The sequence below is a fragment of the Meleagris gallopavo genome, chromosome 15 (assembly GCF_000146605.3).
Source record: "Meleagris gallopavo isolate NT-WF06-2002-E0010 breed Aviagen turkey brand Nicholas breeding stock chromosome 15, Turkey_5.1, whole genome shotgun sequence".
In the NCBI taxonomy this organism is placed as follows: domain Eukaryota; kingdom Metazoa; phylum Chordata; class Aves; order Galliformes; family Phasianidae; genus Meleagris; species Meleagris gallopavo.
The window spans coordinates 7,838,490-7,866,077 of NC_015025.2; the positions used below are offsets into that span (position 1 = coordinate 7,838,490).

At 50.2% G+C, this 27,588-nt stretch overlaps 1 protein-coding gene across 1 annotated transcript; it reads right to left on the reverse strand.

Moving 5' to 3' along the window:
- Positions 1-205: 205 nt before the first annotated feature.
- On the reverse strand, positions 206-27,587 carry ADRB2 (adrenoceptor beta 2; the record flags this gene model as incomplete). Its single annotated transcript, XM_010719047.2, has 2 exons — positions 206-4,473; positions 26,438-27,587. Coding segments are annotated over 2 exons (1,185 nt in total), but the record flags the coding sequence as incomplete, so codon positions are not given.
- Between the last annotated feature and the right edge of the window lies 1 nt (position 27,588).

Consider the following 27,588-nt stretch of genomic DNA (forward strand, 5'->3'; position numbering starts at 1 on the left):
CATTACGAATTTCACTGACAGACACACACAGAAAGAAAAGCAGACAAATAGCCCAGCCCCATCCCTCCCTGAAAACCAGTCCTCACACACCAGGACCATGCAGCTGAGGGGTGAGCCTTCATCAGATCCCATGGAGACCAAAACGAAGTGGGCTGTGATTTCTAAGTTCTCCCATAACAATTCAAATGAAGGTAAACTGCGCACATGAAGTTATTGATTGCAAAGCTTTTATTAACAGGTGTACATTTGCAAGCTTCAAGGCTCTCATCTGCTGCAAGAAGTGATAGTGCCAAAGCCCTGAAGGAGCAAACTGGAAGGGAGCAAGGAGCAACCCACAGCCTGGAGCGGGCAGAAAGGGGTCGTTTGATTCCTGGAAGGATTAAGGCAGCTCCTAAAGCAGCCCCATTCAGGCTGCAGCGTCTGCGAGCGCTGACATCGCAGCTTAACAGGGCTCTTTACCAGCAGTTTGAGAAAACAATTGTACATGCTGCTCTTGAGAGGCTTAAGCTGCCATAATTCATGTTCATACCTCTAACCATGAAAGGATAAAGAAAAGGTTTATTGCAGTGATGTACCGCAATAATCTCTTTGCGGCTCTTTTCTCAGGATTGCTTTAAAGCTTTAGGAACTTCGGAGAGTTATTTGGACACATCATGAGATGTCTGGAGGCACTGGAGTTCTGTTTTGTGGAAAACAAGGCTCGCAATTTATTCAATCCCAACCCTGCCAGAGTGACCCCAGAGCTTGGTAAATCAAGATGCAAAGCCTGGAAAATGGGGAGAACGCACCCTGTCTGCTTGCTGGATCTGTGTGGACCTGCAGTGCAGATACTGCCTAAAGCTCCACACTCACTGCCAGACACAGAGCACAGCCACAGCCTCCAACATCTTTATTCATTCAGGCCCTCCAATGTTTTAAATTGGGATGATTAATTATCTAATCATGAATGCTGTTGGAAATGTGTTATTTTGATTCTTTCAGCACGCAGGGACCAAAAGCTTCTCCTGGCAATTTCTTCCTAAAAGCTGCAATGTTGTCACTGCCACCCTGCCCCACATCACCAGGAGAGAACAGCCAGCAATGGAGAGGGGGAATTAAGGAGCCTGCTGCTGTATCACTGATCTGATGGCTGGGCACAGCACGGGCCCTTGGGACCACACACTGCCAAGCGAATGGGAGTCTCCAGATTCCTTTATTATCATCCTATGAAACTCCCGGGAGTCTCAGCATCCCCTTTCATCTGCCTTGTTCTCCTGCCTAGGTTTCCTTGACCTGTTCTGCTCTGTGCCATAGCAGCTGCAGGACTGGTACCGACGGTCACTCTGCTCCCCTCTAGCCGTGTGCCACAACCCCATCCCCAGGAGATATTGCAACCTGCTTTGCATCAGCAAACTCCCCCTAGAGCCCCAGCTGCAGTCCACTTCATGCTGTGATTTTCCTCCCCATGACCTGTCCATCGCATGGCAAATTTCAGCCCCCCCAGCCCAGCGCGGTCCTTTCCTCCAGCACAGCTCGATGAATAGTGCAATAAAAGAGAGTGGGAAGAGGAGAGCTTTTCATTCTTTATTGGTAGGAACAATTTGTTCAGTGAGAACAGAGCTCTCACGATCACAATGGTGCTCCAGCCGAGTGCGGTACACGCGCTCCCCCAGCACTGAGGGCTCTGCAGAGATGGAGAGGCTGCTGTGTGCTCTCCCCAGCATTTGCTGCCTGTGGGATGGGAGCTGCTCACTGCTGACACTGGTATGGACAAGTTGCAGCCTTTGCCCCTCTCCTGCACCGCACATGCTGTGCAAGGAGGTGCAGAACAGCTCCATACTGCTATGGGTCCTGGCTGCTCTGCTTGTGGGTGCAGATCTCTGACAACTCCCTCTCCACCAATTAATGACAAGTGGGCTCTACCGTGCTGAGCTGCAGGAGGGACAGAGCAGCAGCAGCAGCCTGGGAGCTCCTTGGAGGAGGCTGGAGGGGCACTGCTCAGGGGGCAGAGCTCACCCAGTGAGCAGCAGGTGTTTGCAGAGCATCACTGGGAATAATGGAATGAAGATTTCAGGAGGAAATGCAGGTGCAGTGCTAACAGCAGCTCTTGACTTGGACTACAGAGCAGTCTCCCAAAGGAAAGCACAATAACCCTGGTGTTAGGGCATTTAAAAATAGGCTGTAATGTAATTCATGGAACAAGTCTGAACGTCCATAGGCAGATGGATTTGTAATTTGTCTCTTCCATCTCCAACAACTCTTCAAGGGAGCACTCAGCAATCAGCAGGTCACTGCTTTGGGCCACGCTGGCGAATTATCAGAGCAAGTGTATCCATTTCTCTTATTGCAAACTGCACATGAGAGGCTTTGTGAGAAAAAGACCTACTGAGATCCCACGCGTGTCTCTAACCTGAATGCTAATCCCAAGGGCAGTGCTTCCAGTACATAATATGTGACTGGAGTCAGCCAGGAATCTTCTGAGGAAACAGGCTTGGGAGAAGAGATGTTTCCATGCAGCAGCCGCACAGTTTGGGACAAAGCCTTGGTGGGGATGGGGCAGGGAAAGGAGGGCACAGGGCAGGGTGCAGGGCCGGGAGCAGCAGGGCAGAGCCCAGCACTCAGGGACACAGCTGCTCCACCAGCAGGGAGCAGATGGGGAGATTGCAACGTTGCAGCAGGATCTGGGCCTGGAGGAAGAGTGAGGAGAGATGTGTGCTGCACAGCCTCGGCTGCATGCAGGAAATCTGACTGGAAGAGCTCCGCAGAGATTCCATACAGCTGTCCTGCTGTCCTTCACAACAGAGTCCATCCTGCCTGTTCTTAATTCTCCAAAGACCAAAAGTTGTGCTCACCCCAGGCGATACATTCCTGTTTTAGTGGCAGCCTTTTCCTCCTGCCCCACAGATATGTGCTCCCACAGCCCATGTGCATGCCTGGGTCTGGCCTGACCAAGGCATTTCCCACTGCCATGCCTCACCCACATAAAACCCAGTTGTTCCTGCATGTGCAAGACCCACTGCATGCCCTTGGTGAGCCCTGCTCCCCTGAGCAGGCTGCTTTGTGCTGCTCCACAGCCGGTCCCAAGGGGAGGGCAGGTGTCCATCTGTCCGTCTGTCCGCTCCCATCTTGCAGGGGCACAGCACACACTCCCTCTCTGTGTCCTCGCCTGTTAGCAGCACTGCATCAAGCAGTAAGGGCATCAATAAATAAATAAATATGACTTCAGAAGGGGAAGGGCTCTGCAGGTGGAAGCCTGGCACAGCAGCTCAGAGATGGGGCTCCTGCCTTGGGTCGGTGCTGGCGTGTTGTGTCTGGCCTTCAAGAGATGCTCAGTGACCAGAGAGCTGCAGCCTGCCAGCTGGGCATGCCAGTGTGTGCCTGGGATGCCCTCTGCAATGAAGTTGCAACTTTCCCTATGGTTTTGAACCATTTTTTTCCTATGATTCCCTGCCTGAGCCTATGTTGCTCCCTGTGCCTCTGTTCCTTTCTCTGCTGAATTCTTAAAATTCCACAAACAGGAGCTAAATGTGCAGCACACTCATTTCAACAGCTACAGCACAGAGCCAGATGCTCTATGTGATTTTGGCTCTCAGGTGTTAAAACTTGGCTCCCAAAAGTGGCTGGTCATGCTAGCATGTGACTGCTTGCAAGGATTGCCAGGCTCAAGCCTTTCTCCTGTCCGAAGTCCAGGCTTTGCAGTTCCAGATCTGTTGGGAGAAGGAGTGAATGAAGGCCAGGTTATGTTTGCGCTGTTCAGTGTCAGCCCCATCTGACAGCAGCATGCTGCACTGAACAGGGTTTGCCCTGTGCAAACCTCCTGCTTGTTGTGTGGGGCTTTCCCATATCCAGTACGTGTAGGGCTAAAGAGAAAAAGAGGTAGACAGAGCAGATACCAAAAGCAGAAATGAGCACAGTATAAAGCAAAACAATCTCCCATGCTTCTCCTCCCTGTCTTGGTCAGGTTCCTGTTCCACCTGCAGCCCCAGGCAGCATGAGACAGGACCTTGCTGGGGCTCCTTTGGCCCAGCCACTGCATGCAGACACGTGGTCCTGCTACCCTGTGCTTCTGGAAGCTCTTGCGGAGGATGCTGTGCCAGGAAAACCTCACAGTACTTCTGTGGTCATTTGGCCGTTCACCTCCTTCAGCTCACAGGGCTCTTCTAGCATCTTCCCAGAGCTGGTTTCCTATGCAGTGGCTCCTGCAGAGTGCCTCTCAGTGCTAATCCCCCATCTGTGCTCTCCAGTGCTTGAAGTGCTGGCAGAGCCCTTCCTGGTCCTCTGAATCCTTCATCAGCTTCTCCTTCAGGTGATGCACGATGGGCTATGGGCTGAGATGAAGACGTTTGCCAAGGCAATCACTTCCCAAGCAACCCTGGGCTCAGAGAAGCATGGCTGCGCTTCTACTCCATCTCTTCAGAGCCCTCGTGAGCTCAGGGTGGTAAGGAAGAGAGGCCAGCCGTCAGCTCTCCACCATTCCTGGACACCCAGGGATCTCTGTGCAAGAGAGAAAGAAGAGATGCATCAGGTTTATGCAGATTTTCCTACTAAAAAGCAGAAGAGGGCTTCTTTGCATGAAATAATTAGAATAAACAGATGCATCTCTACATGCACACTTAGATCTGTTGGCCAGAAGATGAGAATATATTTCCTTCTGGTTTTATATCTGTGAATCTACAAAAAGGAAAGAACAGACCCTTTTCTTGATGGTGGAGATACCTGAATGACTGACGTGTTAGATGGAAAAATGGGAAATTAATCTTGAGATAGAGAAAGGAACAAGTACTAGATATGCCTGTGCTTTTGTTTATTGCAAAGTGATATTTTAATGTGATATTTTAACAAGTACACATTGAAGACTGTGGTCTGTGTGGATGTAGGGAGAAAAACAGCAGTGACAAACAGAACGGTTCTGAAGGAAGGAAGAGAAAACATTTCTGTTCTCTGGGAACACAACGCCTCTCAGAAGAACTCTGGGTATCCAAACTGAAGCTGCGCTCCTTGTGCAAATGGGAGCTGAAGTTTCAATGTGAGAGGGTTGCTCTGTAGCAGTATCAGTTGCCAGCATCTACAAAAAAATATTCATGTTCCATCTGCCCTGCCACGTTGTTTGGGGGATGCACAACCAGACACGTTAGGGTATAGTACTTAAGAAGGCACAGTTATGCCCTGAGCAGAAAATCAAGCTCTGGAGAATTTCTTAATGGCAATTTGTTGCTTTGCACCAGAGAAGGAACAAAAGTCTTTCACTTTTTATGTTTCCTACTTCTAAAAAAGCTCTGTAAGCTGCAATGACTTCTGCTGGTACAGTTAGTGCAGTGAAGTGTGAGCTGAGGCTGGCAATCATTAAACACCCAGGTAAGAAGAAACCAATTTGCTAAATCAGCTGCAATTAGATGGTTTGGATAATTGCTACCATTGAGCTTTGCATACAGGCTGCTGCAGGCTATCAGAGACTAAGGGTGCCACAGGTGGGACCCAGAAATCTTCCAAATGTCTTTCGAAAATCCCTGAGATTTCCCATGTGGGAAAACAGCAGTTCCACAACTCCAGTGATTTCAGAGGAGGTTCAGGCTGCATATTGGGAAAATACTCTCAGAAAAAGTGGTCGGGCACTGGCACAGCTGCCCAGTGAGGTGGTGGGGTCACCTTCCTGGGATGCGGTCAGTGGGCACGGTGGGACGGGCTGGGATTGGACCTGATGATCATAGAGGTCTTAACGATTCTCTGATTTCCAGACAGCAGCCCCACAGTCGCTCAGTATGGGACCAAGGGCTGACAGGGAAGGGAACTATACCTAAATATGAAGTCACAACGAGGAGATCAGAGATGTTCTGCGATATGGTACGAGTTTTTCCAGAACAGAACTAGGGAAGCTTCTCTGCTCTTTTCAACAGCTTGAAGCCGAGGGGCTCTTCTTCGACTATCCTATAGATGGAGCTTGTAAGCTTACCAGGAAACCTGAACCAAGCTGTCAGCTACGAGGGCAAAGCCACTGCTACAGAGTCCATCTGGAAAGGAAGAGGAAGTTCTCTGAACAAGTTCATATCTACAGCCAGGAACGACACCCATGGAGCACAGCGAGGATTTCAGCATTCCACAGCCACCGTGATTTAAGTGCCTCCTTTCCCCATGGGAAGGGCTCTGTGCCTTGCAGCAGGGATAACTGCCCTCCTTCTCAGCCCAGCCCCAGATATCCTGACTGGATTCTTGCCCAGAATCCAAAAGAAATCAGTCTTTCTTGATATCTAGATATTTCTAAAATTATTATTGTAATTAGTGACTGTCTGGTATTCCAAATCCAAGCCAAGCTGATTGGTTTTGATAAGATGCAGAAGCTTGATGCCCTTTTTCTGCTCCCCCATTGGATGAGCTTTGCTTTCAAGCTCAGGTTCCTATGGCAACAACCAGAGTTTTGTGTCAGGACTGGTAAACTCTGCAGCATCCAACCAGTGGTCCCCTTGGCTCAGTTATCAAGAACAAGGAGAGCAGGACAACCTGGGCCATGTGGGTTCCTACCCAAGCTCGACCCAAGCTGTGGTGAAGATACAATTCATCTTCACCAACAAAATGCCGGTGAAATCAGCAGAGTGTGTCTCTGTTGCTGTATACAGAGCAAAGCGTGGTTCAGTTCCATAGTGCCGGGACATGCTGAGCCCCACTACTATTGCTCTGGGTCTGGTCTATATCAGCAGCAACATTCTGAAGCCAAGAGGGTCTAGCTTTCCTTTACACTGCAATTACAGTGCTGACGTCAGTGGAGTGACTTCAGATTTATGCCAGTGTTGCTGAGAATGGAATTAAACCTCGCTGATTTACATCACTGTAAAACTGATACATAAGGGGAAATAGGTTTGCAGACACGTCCCTGGCCAGGCACTGACAGAAGACAGGGCTGGCTACCCAAATAACTGCATACCCTGAAGAATCCTTATTTATGGCCTCTGAATGTGTGCGCGTACATAGAAGGGAGGTTTGGAAGATGGCAATTAAAATAAACAGCAGATCACTTCTCCTAAACATCTGCCTCGTAAAAGCAGAAAATCAGATGTTGCCCTGGAACGCTTGCTATTTGCTGCTCCGCGCCCGACCTCTTCCAACATTTCCTCTGCCCTGAATTCCTCCAGGTTCACAAGTCAAAACATCACTTTCAAAACAGAAGTCGCCCGAAGAAGCCTTGTGGTCTCTGCTATTGACTGTTGGGAAGCTTGGATGTGCTCACAGATCAGACATCAGGAGAGGGTGGACCACCTGCATCCCACAAAGCAATGGCTGCATGGAGGTGGGCCACGGGCCAAGTGCGTGCAACTTGCAAACTAACAGTCAGCTGGACATCACTACTTTAAATGCTGGAGATGTTCAAGAAACGATTAGATGTTGTAGTGAGAGACCTGGTTTAGTGGAAAATACTAGTGATGGATGGATGGTTGGATGAGATGATCTTAGAGGTCTCTGTACTTGACTGCACAAGGCAATGCTCCAGCTGACACACGGTGATACCACTTGTCTTTGTTTCATTACAGAGCTCTGATGCAGCATCTTCCCACCACAGAGTTCACCCACAACTCCCAGATACAAGTGGCAGCTTTGGGAATACCTGGCAGTGGCTCTGAACATTTCATAGTGAATCTGTCAGCTTGGGATTCATTATTACTCAGAAGTATTTGGCCACTGCCATTCTCCCGTGTATTGGTATGTGCTTGTTTTGTACTCATTCCCCATGAGCTTTCCCGAGGCAGCAGGGATCCAGCAGCCAACACAACCAAGCATCAATGCAACTTCCCAATCAGCGTCAGTCCTTAGCACAGATTTAACTTCACATCTCCACTTTTTGGTTGTTGTCTTTGTCCTGTAAGCCTTGTTGGAGAACACAAATCTCCCACCACAGAGATGGCACTCAAATCTTCCAGGCTCTCTGGGGAGGTCACTGGCTCTTTGACTGATGTCAATGGCAGTCTGTCCACTAAAACCCAGACCTGGAGCCTCAGTTACTTTAGTGAGAAACTTTAGAAAATGCCCACATCAAACTTTACATTTGAAGGACTCTCTTTTTTTCCTGACAGTTGGTCAATCATTAAAGTAACTCTGGAAAGCAGCCAGAATATGGAATAGCTGAAAAGCAACAGGCTTTTAAAAGCTGTGTTATTTCTCTATCTTGTTTGCTTGCTCCAGCTTTTCTGAGGAACTCGGTTTGCCTCTTTTTTGGTTTTTGGGGCAGTTGGAAGGAGATTTTTTGCTTTGCAATCACTGAGCAGATTGAAGGCAGTTCCCAACAGAGCAGCAATTGTCTTTGAAACTATTAAACTGAACTCTAAAACCTTGTAGTCCCCCAGCAGGAACTCCTGACTGTCAGAGAGCTGGGAGCTGGTGCAATGTTTGCCTGGAGTGTTCATTTTTTGGCAAGTAGTGGTTTTCCTCCCTGTATTTTCCTGACTGTAGAACAATGTGCTATAGCATGTGTGTCCAACTCCACACCTCTGTCAGACTTCACTCAAATGTTGCAACTGTGACACAAACCGTCATTAGGGCAAGAAGGAGGATTATACAAAGAAAAGACATTTTCAGAAGCATTAATGGGAGAGGCTGACTCTGAAACACAGTATTGCATGCACACATCAGGTAAGGCAAATGATTCTTCACTGCTGGAAGCACTGCTAGAAGGCTCAGTGCAACACCACCATGGACAGGCACTCAGCCCACCCTGAGCTGGTAATGCTCAGCACCTCGCTGCTGTGTAGGGCTGAATGTGTTCTCATTCTGGCCAAGTGTAAATTCCATGCATGTGGGATCTCAGTGTGCTCCTGAGGTGCAAAAAGATGATTTCACAACGATGCAAGAAAAAAAAAAAGCCACAAAACAATCCTTTTGATATTCTGCAAGCCTGAAGTCATGATAGAGATAAGTGTGCTTTTATAACCAAGGCCTTGCGTGCCAGATAATGCAGGGAATGCTTTTGTCTTGCTTTGTGGCACACCGTAATTTCCTCTCCTTAGTGTGATGCCAACATTTACTTGTCCTTAAGTTGGGCTTACACCCAGTTTCCTCTGAGGTTTAAACAAATACGGACTGAAATCAAACAAGTTACAGTGAACAGAAAGTCCTTCTCCCCATAGGAACCGAATACTCAAACAGCACTCTCACTCCTCCATCTGCTCTGCACTCAGCGCTTCATTGAAGAGAGGTGCTGGGAGTCCTCAGCTCCTCTCCCACCCCAAGCCAAGGGCACAGCTCTGAGCAACCAGCTCTTCCTGACCCTGCTTTAGCAGGGGATTGGACTGCATGATCTCCAGAGGTCTCTGCCAACCCCAACAATCCTGTGATGCTGTGAAATACACTGCTGTATGCCAGACTCGTGTAACAAAAAAAGACATACATGAAGACACCACTTTCTATATTTTCTTGCCAGCCAGCCGTAAAGGACCTCAGACTAAGTCCTAATTTCCCTGCCCTCTGGGTAGAACGCTGAGCTGGCAGGGCTGTCAAGCACATTTTGTGCCATGCTGGTGTGAAGGGTCACTCCAGGGGAAGTTTCCTTAAGTACTCTTGAGGTTCCCAGTGAATTACAACAGCAAGGACCCTTCACTAAAGTGTCACTCTTGCATTTAAGTGATGATGTGCTTGCAACAGGATCACCAACAGATGAAATAGAAACCCCACCATTGACTTTACTACTAACTTGTTTTCCCCACTAGCTCAGAAGTTCTCTATTTTCCTGCTATGCTGTAAGAAGCAAGCTTTAGTGCAAGTTGCTAAGCTGAGGGCAGAGATGCTCTGCTGAGGGCACAGCAGGGCTGTTTCTCAGGTTTGATGAGGTGGGGTCCCAGTAAGGGTGGCCATTGCTCAAGGCTCATCCTTCTGGGCTGGCCCAGGGGTGTTTATGGCTGCCAGCCCCAGAACACAGGGGTGGGCCACCATCAAGGCAACCATTAGGACAGAAGTTAAGCCCAGTGGCTCAAATACTCCAAGGATCTCTGGCAGATCTTGTAAATGCATTTTGAGTGGCCTGTTAAATTGTTTTGTGCAGAAGAACCTGAAATCAGGAGGCAGTGAGAAATAAGTTTTACTTTAGAAATCCTACAGTGTCACGGGGCAGCTCTCTGGTAACACACCAAGTGCTGTTTTCTATCACATCAGGAAAGTGGAGACATCCCCCTGTGCTGCCTTATGGCACAGGCAGACACACATGGGAGAGTCCTTTCAGCTCTTTGGGAGCTCTTTTCCCATCCCTAGAATATTATTCCTGGTAATGAGAGACTGAGCCAGACTCAGAACCCAATACACAATCAGTAAATCATATGGAGAGAGAAAGGCATGGGGAAGGAGAAGGTCTGAGTCTTTGCTTCTGATTCACTGGCAAGCATCCAAACCAGCTGTCCTGAGGTCTCTCAGAGCACAGAAATCTCTTCTTTCAGAGGAATTTGGCAGTCAGAGCTACACAGGTTGTTGTGATTGAAGTTCTGCCTCATTGAACTGCACATTTCCAGGATGGTTTTCAGACTTGAACAAGGGATGAAGACACAGGTGGCATTCAGGACAGTTGAAACTAGGTAATGCCATGATCCCTTTGCAAACACTCCTGTAAGTGCTGTGCTGTAAGCTTCTGTGACGCAGCTGTGGTTCCCTGGGGTGAGAGGCAGAGAGCATGAGGCATGGGGATGGCTTCTCCTCCCTCCCACATGCAGCACTGCAGCCGTCCCTCTCTCAGGCATTCCCACGTGATGCTCCAGCATGGAGAAGCTCTGATCCACAAGTGGAATGTCCCCAGATATGGGAAATGGTTTGCAACCTTAACGCCAAGTCCTTCATCCTCAGGCAGTCTATGAACCCTGTGCTAGGCCAGGGGCAGCGGGCAGAGAGGTGACACTTCCACCACCTGCAGCTGAGCCCTGCTGAGCTGCAGCACTTGGCTTCCTACAACAGGAACCTGCAGCCTTTGGAGTTTCCTCCCACCTGGTCCTGCGCACATCAGCACTCAAGCATTTCCCTTGCTTTCAGACTACTGCATTTCACCTGTCCTTAGCTGGGAAAGCTGTGTCTCTCCCACCCAGATGAGGAGCCAGGACCCAATGGAGGTCAGTCTGCAGGCCAGGGACACTCGTGACTCTGGTTCCCAAATCTCCAATCTCCAACTGGCTCTCTGCAGAGCTCTGACATCTCTGGTGATCTCTGAGAAGTTTATGACTAACGTGACTAATGAGGTAACACAAAGACTAGTTTAGGCTCACACAGAGACACAGCGGATGCCATTTCACCTACACATAAAATTCTTTATTCAAGTTTGTTCCCTCTCTCTCCTTAGAAGAAGACATTACCCCAAACTCTGCATTATTCATCACTTTAATTTCTTGAGATTGGGATGTGGCAGAGGAAACGGCCCCTGAGGGGTGACTGTGGAGGAAAGTTTCTCCTGAGGGGTTACCATCAGCCCACTGCATTACACAGCTCTGGGTTTGTATGAGTGCCCAGCATGACACAGACCCAAAGCAGCAGTTCCTAGATGTGATTTTGGCGATGCACTTTAAAGCACCCCTATTTGGGAAGGAAGGAGGAGGTCACCGCTCTCTGCTCTGTTGACATTCTCCTGCCACGTGATCTCACAAACCATGAAGGGATGTGGGCTGCTGGGGGCAGCTCAGGGACTGCCCAGATCAGGTCTGTTCAGCTCGAGCTGTTTTTGGTCACACCTAAAGTGTGAAAGAGAAGTTTCTCTCATATATGAGAATCAAAATAAAAAGAAAGAGGTGAGATGTTAATGCTTTGGCGGGGAAGGAAGTGCCCTCTGTGCTCAGGAGTGACTGCGAGGCTCAGAAAGGTCAGGGGTTCTTTTTTAGAATCTGAAGTTGTGAAGACATTTGACCTGGCAACGTGTGGCTGCTGCCAATGGGACGGAGCTGCAGGGCTCTGAGGGGAGCGAGCAGCAAGGAAAGGGGAAAGCAAATGAAAGGGGAAGGAAGAAAGAGAAGTCACAAGACTTAGAGGTTTTCTTAAGGCGGGTGTTGGGGGACTTGCACGGCATCTGAATGCCTGGGGAGAAGGCATTTACGTAACTGTAAGTGATTCAGCAGCGAGAAAAGCAGCCAGCCCCTTCCCTCTGTGTCAGCAGAGTGCGCAAATAACACAAAGGGAACACAAACAGCATCACTGTCTGTCACAGCTGTCCCACAGGGCACACGTGGCTATGGGGATGGTGAAGGTGGGACCAGCCCAGGCAGCTGCACGCATCCCCAGCAGCTCTGCCCTGAGCTGCCATACGCAGCACCAGACACCTCTGCTCCCTTTCCCCTCCTTATGATACGTAATGTAGTAAAAAGGAGTGCTGTTTTTCACCACACAGAAGAGAAACCTTAGAGCAAACAGGTGCGTTGCAGCCTGTGTGTACTGGGGTCACACAAACCTCGAAGTGGCAATCAATCGTGGGTATCTGTTGGTGTTTGGAGGAAGTCCAGCAGCTCTCTCATCCCGTCACATCAGCGAGGAACACGTGAGAAATGCATGGGCAGGGAGAGGGACAGAGTGTGAGCTGTCCTTTAATTCTCTCTTGTGCAACAGATTTCCAGTAACTTTCTCAAAAGTGGCTTGCTTGCTTTGGGAAATCGTTCACATCCACTCCCTACATGAGTAGATGTGGCTCGATGAGAAGAAGTTGGATTTTTTTTCCCTCATCCTGCTCATCCACATCAAAGGGCGGAGCAGAGAGGTCTGTGCCAGGGCTGATAAACACTCCCAGTCTTTACCTGTGCAGAAAACACTGAGCCCCACCACGGCTGAGCTCCCACTCTGCGTTGCTGGACACAGCCAGCGGCATCACATCAGGCACAGCACAGTCCCGCAGTAGGCTGGCAAACAGCATGAAGGCCGTGGTCAGGGATCCAGAGTGGAGCAGGCCCTGCACATGGGTAAATACAGACCTAGCAAGAAGGGCTGTTCTTCCAGAGCCTGGCATTTAGGTGCTGATTGCTCCATAGCAGCCCTCAGGGGTTTTCTGAATACGTGCTGGCAAAAAATGTCTTAAGCGAATGAGCACACGGTTGGCATCTGCCATGGAGAGATGAAAAGCTTTCCCTGTGAGGTGGAGCTCGGCTTGTTGGTGATCTGATGGTTCCAATCCTGGTGACCTGCTGCACTTGGTGGATGCACCCATCCCTCCAGTGTTCATGCTCATCATCCAGTATCAGCAGCTGTATCTGTTTTCATCTGGGTTTCCAGCCACCAAAGCTGAGAGTTCCGAATCTACTGCTTTCCAACACAGTTCTCGCTGGCACAAAACCCAACAACAAGACCTGTCCTGGTCTCCACACAGGGAGATGGAAGTAAGACGACCCTTGAAGAAGTTAATGAAAGGAGAGGAAAAGCCCAGCAAGATCTCCCCAGGAACATGCAGAAATGGCAAGGGCAGAATGCTAAAGGGACACCAGATTCTATTTTCAGTGGTTTGTTTATTGTAATTTCCCTCCTCTTTAGGAAGGGCCAAATCTTACCTCACAGCACCATGACCCTGAAGCAACTGCAGGCTGTGCTGTGAAGCCCAGCTGAAACCTGAGAGCCCATTTAAAAATGGCTGGTCCCAAGACTTCTGCAGGAATGACAGTCCTGGTATTTATTTACGAGGGTTCAGGCAGCTCAGCTACAGCCCTCTGATGGTCTGATATGGAAGGGCTTTCAGGTTTACTGTATTTTAAATAGGTTGCATAGCTATGACAGAGCTGAAGTGATGAAATCTGAAGGCCTCCAGCTTCCTACTGGAGACTCACCAGCAGCTGCACGAGGTTGCTCTGTTCCTCCACTCCTCACCCTGAGTTATGAGGGCTCGCTGTGACAGCAGGAGGAAAGAGTGGGGTTCATGAGCACAGGAGTTTGCAGGAGTTTCATTGGCTGAAATGGCCAATGAAGAACCAGTGATGTGCAAAGAAAGAGTGTTTTCTCTGGCATGGAACTCCAACCAGAGGGAGCTCGCATGGAACTCCTGTAGAACTTTTCATAAACTACTGCAAGTCAAATGAGGACGTCCTCCAGGTAAGAAAGACACACAAAGTGAAATGCATACATGTACTCAGCTCTGTTCACCTCACCTCAAACACCAACCCAGCCTTCTCTCCAGAGAGGTGGGCACCTACTGTCCTGCACCAGGCAAACAACATGAAGATCTGAAGGGTGAGCACAATATACCCATGCATATATTTACACAGAGGAATCCTCTAGAAATGCACAGGAGAATAGAATCAAAGAATCATAAAATAGTCTGAGTTGGAAGGGACCTTTAAAGGTCATCTAGTCCAACCCACTGTCCTGCAGAGAACAGGGACACCTACAGCTCGATGTGTTGTTGCTCTGTAGTTCATGAATAACACTGGTATGATACCATTGCAAATGGGAGTCCCATGAAGTTCATGCAAGACTGAGCAGTTTAGGACAGGATTCACGATACCTGTTGTAGATCTAGTGAAAATTAAATGTTTGCTTTAAGATGACCTAATAGGTCTAGTTTCTATTAATTGTTTGATGGTAACAACCAGTAATTTGAACTCCTGGCTAAAATCAGCGGGGATTTCCTCGGGCCATTACTTGGACCTGGTTTTGTCGGTGCTATAATTAGCATGTGTACAGAGAAGAAGCACCCATTAGCATCCACCGACTTCTCTGTCCCCATTTGAATCAGTGTCTGTGATGCAATTGCCTCCTTGGCACTGGCTTCTGCATCACCCACGGAGGAACGCGGCATCCCTGAATGAATCACCACACAAGAAGGGGAAGGAGGAAAGTTCTCTGTTAACATCACCTTTTTGGTAATCTGAAGGAAGGAAATAGGGAGAGGAAACATTGACAAGTACTCAGGGTTAATGAAAATGGTACGTTTTTGTGGGGGATGCAGTCACTTTTAGGTTGGGCACAAGCATGCAAAACTCTCTGACAAACATAACAGCTAATGACTTTCTACAGCCCCCCTGGTGATGGCTGCCCTCCTGGTGCACAAGGCTGCATCCTGTTCTTCAGGGATCTTGCCCTGGCCTCAGCCTGCTTCAGGTGAGATAGAAAATAGTGCCTCTTCTCTCCAAACACCCTTGCAGAGGATTTGCCCTTCTAGAGCAGACTCCATTTCAAGGCACAGCGATGTGCAGTGAGTCACTGTGGCTCAGCCTCTAATCTAGTGCCTGAATCACAGATGTTTGCCATTTCAGAACATGGTGATATTTTCAGCTATTTCTTCCTGCAACTCAACAAGCACCTCACATAAAAGCTTTTGTGCTTCAGAGAGGATTGAGGTCTTGGGGCATTATGCACAAAGCCCGAACAAACATCTCAACACAGCTGCCTTGCTGTGTTTCAGTAACAGACTGCTTTTCAAGGACGGCAGTGGATGCTGGAAGCTGAAGACCTGCAGTGAGTGTGACATCCTTTGGGCAAGGTGCAGCCACAGGGCTCCCTGCACATCTTCCTGAGCTGCTAAAGGCAAAGCTATTTCAGCAAATTGAGGCTGAAATGGCGTGGCTGTAGCAATGCAAACGCATTTGCCATGCTGACAAGTGTGCCCAATGGACGCACCAGGAGAGACAAGCTATGGTACCCCATCCTTCCCTAACCGCAGCTGCTAGCTGGCACACCGTGCATCACGGAGACACCCCAAAATGACAAACAAAAAGCAGCAATGAGCAGTGGAACTCTGAGAGTGATGCTGTTGCAGAGCCCAAGTAGCATCCCTGGTGCTATTCTGATGCTTCCAGCTCTCCTCCAGGGAAACCCAGCTGTCCCCACCTGCATCTCCTACACAACACCACAGCCATCACCAGGCTGGGCAGCAGGCGGCCGTCCCAGTTTGTCTCTGTACCTGGCAGACATGCTCACTACTCACAGTGATCGTGCCTTGGCAGGCGGCAGAGCAGCTTCTGAGGAGGAAGCGAGCTCACTGCTCACGTTAGAGGAAACCACTGCCCTGCACATGGCTGCAGCTCGGGAAGGAACATGGGGGACCAAGAGGAAGTCATGAATGTTTTGTTTTATATAAACTTGCCTTGAGCCAAGGACTGAGAGGGGACTTTCCAAACACACAGCCTTGACTTTGTGTCTTCTACAAGGAAGAGGAAGAAAAAGATGCTTCAGGAAAGAACCACATAGCAGGGCTCAAGGGCCCCTACTGCAGAAGGGGATGGACGGAAAACAAGGGAAATAAAGATGGCGTATTAGAGTCACAGAATCATAGAATCACAGACGTTGGAAAAGATCCCTAACCATCCATCTACCACCAATACTGTCCACTAAACAACATCTCTCAGTGCCACATCTCCACGGTGCTTGAACACCTCCAGGGATGGTGACACCATCACCTCCCTGGGCAGCCCATGCCAGTGCTTCTCTTTTGGAGAAGTTTTTCCTAATATCCAACCTGAAAGGTTAAGGTAGACACTGTAACTCTGGAGGTGGATTACAGGCACTGGTGTTCTCTGGGCACCTCTATCCCTCTATCTAAGGATAGGATCCCAAGAGAAAACACATTTAAACTGCTTTTTTAATGCCATCTTATCACTCTTTTAGCACTCATGGACATCAGAAGGTAAAAACAAAACAAAACAAATAAACAACAACAAAAAAATCCCACAAAACCAACTGCTGATGTCATCCAGAGAGCAAGCAGGTACTACGTAAGCATATCTGCCCTGTTTCCAAACCAAGATGCTGCTCTCCCCACCTATTCTATTCTAGTCTAGTCTAGTCTAGTCTAGTCTAGTCTAGTCTATTCTATTCTATTCACTGCTTCTATTCAAAATGCAATATATTTGGCAGGAACTTTTTCCTCAGTCCTGTGAACTCTGCTCTTTTGGAGGATGTCCACAAGCATTTCAACCTTTCCACAAGATCTCCTTCCTAAAAAAATGTGAGGTGGGGCTGATACCTTTTTCACTTGACTCCAGCAGGAGTCTGCTGGGATTGATAAAAGCTTGGACACTGACAGTTGCTGGGACATCCATAATATGAAATCCTTCTCCCATTGATTACCTTTCCTCTGTCCCTGCAGCCCTGGGCAGAGCTGAGGAGCCACAACAGCCTGCAGGAGATGGCTCTGTGCCCTGGCTGTAGGATTGTAAGGGGGTCTATTCCCTATGCACAGACTGACCACCTGCTTGTATCTCAGAAAAACCTCTCAGGCACATTGAGAGAGCATGGAGAGGCATTTCAGAGAGAGCAAAGATTGTTCCTGTGTTCAGAGGTTTTATGCTTGGATGCAGCAGACAAGCTCATTGCTAGCACAGCACAGGTAACACATTGTGACCCATCAGCCATGCAGGCTCCAGCATAGGCATTTTGGGGTCTGCTGCAGGGCTGCCAGAGGTGCAGCTCCAGCAATAAGAACCAGATGCAGGCACCAAAGCATAAACAGAAGAAGGAAGCTGGGAGCAGTCAGGGCACCACCAGCATCAAAGCTGAGCTATGGAGCTGGGAAACCCCACCTGCTGCAGGGTAGAGCCCCTGAGTTCACCCCTCCCTGCTGCTCCCAGGAGACACAAGGCAGGGCAGTGCCTACACAGGGTAATTTCACATCAAGTTTGTTCGTATGCGTGCTTGTCTGAAACCAGAGGATTTTGTGCTGCTTGTGAACTGTGATAGTATGCCACTGTGGTGACTCACATGAAAGTCACTGCAGTAAAAATGAGAGCAAGGTCCTGAATGCAACTGTGCTATTTGGTTATCTCTCTATCATGCGCACCCACATCCGTACCAACGCTTGCACAGCTTGTCCCAGGGCTCTGGTGGGGCCAGATAACCCAGGGTCAGTTTTGGGCCACCTTTTCTCACACTGAAGGGCCCTGTGCTGTCAACAAACAAACCAGCTGCTTATGGAGCATCTCAGGTTTGCAGTAGGACTTTCCTTCCATGACAAAATCCCTGGCTTTCCTTCTCACTCCAGCAGTAAAGGAGCCTTGCCGTTGCTGCAATGAGCCTGCTGAGGGTTAACAGGGAGAACACCTGAGCAGCATGGCATGACTGCAGTGTGCCCTGGGTCTTTTCCAGTGTCAGCCCGGGCTGGGATGCGGCATGGGGCTGGCTCAATCCTGCTGCCCTGTGATCCTAAAACTGGCAGAGTGACAGGGTGATGGACGGACACCATGGGCCTGGGCTATCTTGGTCCACTTATGGGTAAAATGTCATTTACGGGCTAAATCACAATGTATGAGTTTGAACAGGGCTGTTTTTCCCCTCTTCTTCCTGCAACTGGAACCCCACCGCAGAAGGTGGCACAGCACAAGGCAGAGGAAAAGGGCTTTAAAAATGAAACAACACTCACCTTCCCTGCTCCATGAGCGTAAATTAGGCTTTGGTCACTTGCCTTGGATAACTCCCCCAGTGCTGGGAACAATCTGTGCATGCACTGCCTCTCTAATGGCCATTCTTTCTCCTGCACAGCTCCCAGCACTGCTGTACCACTGCAGCCACCCCTCTCCCTGCTTGCCACCTCCTTCCTGCTGAAGGATGAGGAGAAAACACTGACATAGGAGGAAAGGGGCAGCAGTCAGGCTGCCTGCACTGATATTCACGTCTTGCTCTCACAGCAGTTCCCAACTCCATCTCTTCTGCACTCCCTTTCCAGCTTCTTCCTCCTTTACCACATGGAATTCAGCTTCCTGTTTTCCGCCCAAGTTTGGTGTTTGAGTCATTTTCCCTCCCAGGGACCGTTTCTCATCCCCATTTGTTTCTTCATCACTATTTTACACTCTCTTTGGGCTACCTTTCATTTTGCCTCTGTTCTTTGGCTGCCTCCATCCTCCTGAAAGTCCTTCTCTTTCTCTCTAGTCTTCTTCACTAACTTCTATGTATTTATGAATCTGTTGGCAGGGAGATGAAAACCTCCTTACAGACAAAGGCCATCAGTAAGCTGCAGTTGTTCAAATCCATGCTGAAAGGTTGGCTTTTCCAAAGAATTTTATCACTATTTTTCATCTTCCAAGATGAAAAATTGAAATTCTCAGGCAGAGAACAAAAAGATCTCCAGATCACTGTCATTGTACGTCCTTCCCACTCAGCAGCTCTGTACCAAACTCTCGAGCCCAGCTTGTCTCTACAAAGAGCCCAGACTCACATGGAGGCTCAGTATCACTACGGTATCTTGGTCACAACGCAATGTCACCACGATCTGCAGGCAAGGCTGATAAGGATTTATCTCAGCATCATTCTCACACACAACTAACCAACCACAGAGCAGATAGCTTCCTGCTGGAGCACCAGAAGCAGCAGAGCTTTGCAGACTTGGTGGGACACCAACCTCAGCCGTGGTGCCAGTGGAGTGCTATGGGCAGGGCTGGCAGCTGGTACCCCAGCAGGACAACCTGGGTAAGGATGGTGACAGTACACTCCTATGTGCTGCTGCACATCTCCTCCATCCCACTGCCAAGTGCGTAGTCATATCAGGTCCCCAGGATCTCTGCTGCAATGTGGCAGCATGTGGTAACCTTCTCATGCATTTATCAGAATGCGAGGCGTCTCTCACTAAGCAGTGTGATTCCAGGGTCAGACCTCAAGAATCTTATCTTTTCTCAGGAAAAAACTTGCCATTCATTTCTATAAGCCCGCTAAAACATGATTCCAGCAGTGGGGACCCTGCAACCCCATGGACATTGTGTACAGGTTTTTTGAAGGCTTCTTCAAGGCTGCCCAGACTAACTGCAGTCCATGGGACCTTCATCCAACGCATCCATCATGGTGGGCACCTTTTGCTCAGATGCAACCTGGCTGCGGCAGGAAGAGCAGCATGGATTTGGGAGAGATAAGAAATGCTCTCAGCAGTGTCAGTTTTGCTTGAGCTGATGGTTGCAAAATGTCCGAATCTCAAGCGGAGGGCCATCCCCACCCAAGGATGAACAAACATTTCTTTCATCCAGAAAAGATTAAGGAGGGATTTTTCACACTCACATACACTTAAGAGGAAAAAATATTTACATGAAAGAGAAAGGACTTGGCAGGGGTTTTGCAGAGGCCCTGTTGCTGTTTATGTGTTTCTCAGGACAGGGTTGATGCTGTGGAGCTCAGTGGTGGAGCCTGAGCCCCCCCAGCTGCCCAGCAGGGCGTGAGCGGGGCTCCAGGCAGTGCAGGCTGCAAGGAAGCCGTGTAGCAAAGACACAGGTTGCTCTGGTAGCCACCGCCGTGGTTTCCTAATGCCATTCCTTTGGCATCGCAATGGACCAGAGCCAGGCAGGGCTGTGGGAGCCTCAGTGCAAGCCCTGAAGTGAGTACTGGGCTCTGGGCACCTCTAAGTACCAAGGACAAGGAGGGACATAGGGAGAGCTGTTCTCCGGTCTGAAGGCCCTGTTGGAAAGGAACAGTGGATAGCAGATGGGGTTCCCACCTCTCCAGGATCCCTGCAGTCAGCAATGGCACCTGTTCCCATCTGGAACCTTTCAGCCTTGAAAGCACAAAGTTACAAAATCATAAATTACTGTAATTTGTGCATCTACTGTATTTTGTAAGAGCTCGGTGTGGTCCCTTCCCATCCAAGCTGCACAGTGAGCCCTGCTGCTGTTTTGGAGAGAAGCCTTGAAACACACAGGACACACATCGGCCTTTGCTGCCAATGCTTTCACTGTGGTTTGAGTGGCATAAGGAATGCAAATTGCGTGTCACTGCCACACGCCGGGCTGCGATCTTGTTTAGCATGAGCCATGCTCTTCCTTCACCCCTCCTGAAGCAGTAACAGCAGCAGCATAACAGGGCTGCACACCTGGTAACAGAAGGGGGTGAGATATTTGTCCAAAGACCCCCCAGAAGATTCTCCAGCCCTGAAGGAAGATAAAGCAACTTGAGACAGACAGAAAAGATCCATCACACTGTGCTGCTGTCCCCCCACTCCAGCCAGGTGGTTCAAATCCTCATGGCTGCTTCAAGCCCAGCCCAACCAGGTTAGGACAGAGACACAGCAAGACCTCGCTCAGCACACAGCAGCACAGCACCAGGATCTGTAGACCCTTGCATGACTTTCCTGGGTTTCACCTTCCCATCCCTACAGACATTTGTTTCTTCCCGCTCCCAGGGAACACTGGCACTGGAGATCAGCAACAAAGGATTAAAGCTCAGCTGTCTCCAGCTCTTCTCCATCCTCACCACACAGGAGGCACACATGACTGCAGCTGTTTGGTGTCCAAACAGGCAGAGCAGTAAGTGAGTTCCCCAAACTTAGGGGACCCCTAAGTTCCTATAAGCCCTGGAGATGAAGCAGAGAAGGCCTTTTACAGGGGGTGCTGAGCACCTGCAGCATCCTCAGTGCTTCCAGGGGAGGCAAGCTCAACGTGCAGCATAAATGAATGGAGCTCTGCCACTCTACATGCTCTGAGCTCCTCAGGTGCTGGGTTAGTTTCCAACAAGACCTGAGGATTTACTCCCATGGAATAAGCAGGACAGCTTGAAGCAAGGACACTTGACTACAAGCGTACCATAAATACTCTTTATTTTAACACAATGTCAACCATTAGGACCTGCAATAAATACTTTAACTTTTGAACATACATGTCTTCATCTAGCTAGCACAGCGAAACACCTTTACATTTCCTTATTTATATACAGATCTATATATCACTGTATATAGATAATCAAGGTATATACACACATATACATACATATATCTAAATATATATGCACTTGTGCAAAAATGGCCTTACCAAGGACAGTAAACCAGAAAATATTTCCCACCCCACTCTTGCTGGCACTGGTAATATTGCACTGAAAAGGTTCCTGCCCTTGATAGGGTGAGAAAACAGGAGAAAAACTCAAACTGTATGCATGGAGAAGCAGCGAATCCACTTTTTTCCACAATAAAGAATGTATTTAAGGGTCAGGGCTAGGTCCAGCTCCTACAGACAGATTTCACCACACTTAGCAGGAGAGACAACTTTCTTCCAAGCTGTGTGTAAACTCAGTTCCAGAGTGCACAGCTCTGCCCAGTCCTGGGACGCACTACCACAACCACAGGAGCTCTGTGTTCCCAGTTGAGCTGCTGTACTTTGTTCTGTGGCTGTGCCCCAGCTCTGCCTGTACCAGCAGCTGCAGTGCGGGCACAAGGAACATCTCTCAGCAGGCACGGTGTTGCTGCCCTGCTCCATAATATCATGAGCAGCACCTACACGTTCCCCTGAGTGTCCCTTGCAGCTGTCGCTGGAGGAATGTCTGTGTAAGGGTGTAGCTACCCCAGCTGCCAAACGACTGTGTGTTCACAGCCCGGGCTGTGTGTCAATTGCAAGATGTTCTCTACGAACCCAAGAAGAAAGGTTAGGGCTAACGCTTTCAAAACATGGCACGCAGCTCTTACAAGTCAGCAAACACTGCGGCTCAGCTGAGGAACAGGGTGCTCCTGGTGCTGGATGTTCCTGCAAAGGTGGCTGAGGTGACAGCCTCCCCAGTTCCCCATTTCCACCCTCCCTGCCCAGAGACACAGCCATGGCCGGTCAGGGAACCTCTGTTCCCCTGCTGTTGTGATGGGATGACACTTAGTGTTTGCTGATGGACAGCACAGAAGGGAACATGCAAGGCAGGATGTCCTTCCTCCTGCCAGAGGAATGAACATGCTCATAAACTCATCTTTTTGGGAAATGGGCTCATCGTACCAGTGAATACAAACACTTGGATGCAGAGGGCTGGCGAAGAGAGGGGAAGAAGCCTTTCCCTCAGGCAGAGTGGTGTTTGGGGCTGCTGGCAGCAGTGCTGTAATATCAGAAGGGCAAGAGATGCTGAGAGAGCTTGCAGCCTGTGGTGTGCTTGCAGCCAGCCCTGTAAATGCTCTCCCTCTGCTGCAAAAACACGTTCCTTATAGTAAATAAATACATAAACAAGCCCTTAGAAAAACACAGCAGCTGTGATGTGGCAGAGCACGCTGTGTGCTGCTTGGAGACACAAGGCTCTCCTCTCTGCGCTGAGCCCTGGCCTGTTGTCAGGCATTCAGGAGGGTTTGGTAACTTCAGCCTCTGCCATCCTCCCTGCTGTATCCACTGCTCAGTGTTGTCTTTAACCAGGGCTCCTAAGGAATAGCCACAGGGTCTGGGCCAGCCCCCAGCACCCACACGACAAAGATACACAGAGGGGCATACTGTGCATCAGTAACACCCAGACAAACACATCGGCACTGGGGGGATCTGCTGCCCCACAGCTCCCCAGAGCCACAGTGAGCGAGGCTGGGTTTCAAGATCTGTGCTTCCCAGAAAGCAGAAGGTCTCCAGAATTGATCCCAAGAAGCAAAGGATTGACATAAGGCAGCAGCTTGTGATACTCTGCCTGTTTTAGGGGATGGAGCTACAGCAATAACAAAGGGACCCGCAGTGAGAACGGTATTTTGTGACAGCACAAAAGCTGCAATCCTGCCTCTCATCTCAACTAAGGCATTAAAAACAGTAACAACCTCTCTGGCTAAAGTGACTGAAAGCATGAAGGTACAGGCATGCCAAGCTCCAGCTCACACCCACCCTTTGGGCTGGCACCATCCCGCCCTTGCTCTATGCACATCGTGGCCGCAGCACAGAAAGCAGCCCATCAGCCTGCAATAAGAACCCAGCATTTCATCACAGTGCTTGTCCTCTAATGAAGTTACTGCTGTGTTTTATCAGATGTACTTAACCCGAGTCAGCCCTCTGCTAGTGTTAATCCTGAAATGTGCGCGCTGGGTTTCCCCTGACCCTAAAATCACTGTAGCAGCTACAGTTTCCTGACTTAGTGCTCCATTTCTGAGTCCCTGGCATACATCTGTAAGTTCTTTTCATTACAACGCATTTCAATAGGCAAAGGGGATTCCTTTATTCAGCTTTTCTTTTCTCATGAAATAGGAAGGGTTAATCAAGTTCAACTTCATTGGTGCCACAACATTTGCTACTCTGGTATTTATCTCTTTTGGTTCCAGCTGCTTCCAGAACTGAGCAGAAACCTCACCAGTTTTACTAGTAGTGTCTTAGAGGAAAGAAATCAGCTTTTCAACATTCAGACATGGGTAAGCTAGAAGTTTCCTAACAGTGCACCTGAGCACTGCACTGCAGAGGTCATCAGACAGACAGACATCCTCCGTCCCTTCCACATCTCTGTGCTCTGCACACTGCAGCAGTGCTGCAGTCACCCATTTCTCATCTCTCAGCTCTGGCTGCATACGACACCAACATCTGAAGTATGAGTACAGCCAGCCAAGCAAGCAGAGTGATTATTTGGACAATAAAATCCTCATCCACAGCACATGCTGTTGAAATGCAAATAGTAGTTAATAATAATAAAAAACGCACACAGTAACTGAGATGTGGATGCTGGATTTCTCCTGCCCCTCCACCAGGAGCCATCACCATGGGACACTCCCTCACCTTGCACTCCTGCTAACACCAGCCTAGGCAGGATTAATGGCACAGAAAAAATCAATCGCTTCCACCAAGAGGCTAATTTTCACTTCTTGCTTTGTGATAATCATGACCCATACTGAGCTGAAGTGCATCTCCAATGCGGTGCATCTCTAACCTACATGGGGCACCGACACCAGCCGTGCAGCATAGGGCCTCTTGCCTTTCAGCCCTTTACAGTAGGAAGCTGAGAGCACCTGACCCCACACCAGGTCTCCCCTGCCAGGACAGCCTGTTAATGTTTATCTGAGGAGCAAATGTTTTTCCAACTTGGCCTCCTGCTTCCCGCAGCCACACACCGCTCTGTGCCATCACACCCCTCTCGTCTGTTCACGCTGTAATGTAAAAGCTGAACCCAGTGACTTGGGGAGTGTTTGGGCACTGCTGAGAGCACCAAGGAAGGTGCGGATGGGCACGGGCAGCAAAGCTGGCAGTGACACAGAGCTCTGCTGGACACATTCCCTGCCGCTCTGTAGCACGCACCAAGCTGGAGAGGCTGCAAACGGAGCCGAGCCAGCACTCAGCTCAAGGCTAGGACAGGGCTAAGGGCTGCCTGTCCTCCCAAACTGAATTGGGATACCTGGGGGAAGGCAGAAGGCAGCACGAGGATTTCCAAACCCTTCCCCACAAATCCGGGTGCGGCTTGGTCACGAGAAACGCTGAGAGCTCAAGGCTGAGTTTGCAGCCGCCCTGAACCTTGCAGCACCAGCGCTGTCCTTACGAGCTGATCCCGACCAGCGCGCCCTGGGCGTAACCGCGAGGGCAGCAAAAGGAGCCGCGGTGAAGGGGCTGCAGGAGCTGCAGAACCTCCTCCCCACAGAGCAGCCCAGGTGGGTGCGAGCCACCTCCTAGAAGCGGTGCCAACAAGACCCCCCGAGTGCAGGCAGGGAGAAGAGCTCCCGCGGGGCGCGGGCCGTCCCTCCCCCATCTTTCCCACGTGCTTCTGAACACAGCACTTTCACATCCTCCTCGGCTCCCCTCTTTCAAATTGCAGCTGCGGAAGAAAGCAAGGGGGGAGCTCCATTTCCGCCCCGCGATCGCTGCTTTCTTCCAGCGAGGGGTCCGAGCAGCGCCGAGCAGCACGGCCACCCCGTCCATCCGTCCGTCCGTCCGTGCGTCCGTCCCCACCTGCCCGCCCGCGTCTGCCGCCGTGACAGCCCGTGCGCCCGCCGCCAAGTGCTGCGGGAACGCAATGCAAAGCCTGCTGCAAGGGAGGGAAAAAACCCTTCACAAACAAACCTACCAACCAGCCCAGAGCCGTCCCGCGGCCAGGGCTGCGCTGCCGGACTGTCAGCCCTCAGCGACAGAAAATAAAACCCTCCCTACCCACCTCCTCGGGCTGCCAGCTGGGAACCGAACTTAAACCGGGCGGCTGCACAGCTTCGGACTCGACAAAAGGACGGGCTGCGACTGCAGTAGCGTATCGCCCAGTTTCCCAGTACCACATTCCTGAGTCCCACAGTCACAGTGTCACATTCTGGGCAAAGCCTCCGTTTATTTCTATCCTTATTTCAGCGGAAAGTCCTATAGCACTTGGCAAAAGACGCATTCGTGGCTGTTGTGTTATTTTTTCCTTTTTTTTTCCTTTTTGTTTTGTTTTGTTTTTTTTTCCGGGTGTTGTTTAAACTTTCCCACTGACAGCAACAGGATCAGATACAACCGACCGAGCTCTAAGCATCCCTCGGGGGGATTTTGGGGCAGGTGCTGCACAGCCCGGGGAGCACGGAGCTCCCGCAGCTGCCGCCAGCACCCAGCTCATGAGGTAGTTCAACACCGGCCACAGCCAGGAAGTTCCTCTTGGGACGAGCTTTCTGCACAGCCTTAAAATACCATCCCCCCTAGCACTCCCCCCGGCACAAGGGACCTAAGGTCGTGCACTTAAATTCATAACCCCTGCAAGCAGCCAGCCCACCCGAGCCACCCGGGGCTGCCTTCCACCTGTTTGCAGGAGGTTTGCTGAGTTTTAGGTTTCTTGCAGCCATTGGGGTTTAGGTGAGCTTTAGGAGAGGATCGTTATAACTATCAGGCTTTTGTATTTCCTTAGAGAAAGGCTCGTCGTTAGGAGCAGTGTGCCACGCCAGAGCCCATCGCGTCTCAGAGCTACCCGCTAGGCACAGTACCTTTGCAGTGTAAAAAGTCCTCGGGGTGAGGGAAGGAGCCCTCTTCGCAGAGCAGCTCACAGGCTTTATCTGGTGCCAGGGGGTAGCCGTTGTCCTCCTCGTTGTAGTCGCTCCTGCCATTGCTGTTTGAGTAGCCGTTGGCATACATCTTCAGAGCAGACCTGCGGAGGCACAGGAGCTCCTGGAAGGCGTACCTGAAGTCCGGACTCCGGCAGTAGATCAGGGGGTTGAAGGCAGAGTTGACATAGCCCAGCCAGTTCAAGAGAATGTACACGTACTTGGGGATGATGTCGTCCTGGATGACGTGCACGATGTTGACGATGAAGAAGGGCAGCCAGCACAGCGTGAAGGTGCCCATGATGATGCCCAGGGTCTTCAGGGCTTTGTGCTCCTTCAGGAAGAATTTGGAGGAACGGCGGTGCCCGGCTTTCCCGTTCTGGTCCTGTTCCTTATTCTGGATGTGAAACCTCCCCTCACTCCGGTCTATCTTCTGCAGCTGCTTCTTGGCCACCTGGAAGACCCTGGCGTACACAAATACCATGACCACAAGCGGCAGGTAGAAGGAAATGATGGAGGAGGCAATGGCATAGGCTTGGTTGGTGAAGAAGTCACAGCACGTGTCCTTCTCATAGCAGAGGATGGCCTCGTCACGGTCTGCCCGATACCAATGCATCTGGATGGGCAGGAAGGAGGTGAGGGCCGAGATCGCCCACACCACCAGGATGACCACGCGTGCCTTGCTCTTGGTCAGCAGGCTCTGGTACTTGAACGGGGAGGTGATGGCAAAGTATCGGTCCACAGCGATGACGCAAAGGGTCTCGATGCTGGCCGTGACGCAAAGCACGTCCAGAGAGGTCCAGAACTCACACCAGAAGTTCCCAAACTTCCACATCTCCATGATGATGTGGCAGGCACCGAAGGGCACCACGCCCAGGCCCATCACCAGGTCGGCGCACGCCAGCGAGGTGATGAAATAATTGGTGACCGTCTGCAGGCGCTGGAAGCGGGCGATGGCAGTGATCACCAACACGTTGCCGAAGACGATGACCAGCACGATCAGCGACATGAGGATCCCCATGCCCACCACCCACACGTCCCGCGACACCGTGGGGTCCGCGTCGCTCTGGTTGGCGCTGACGTTGCCGCCGGGC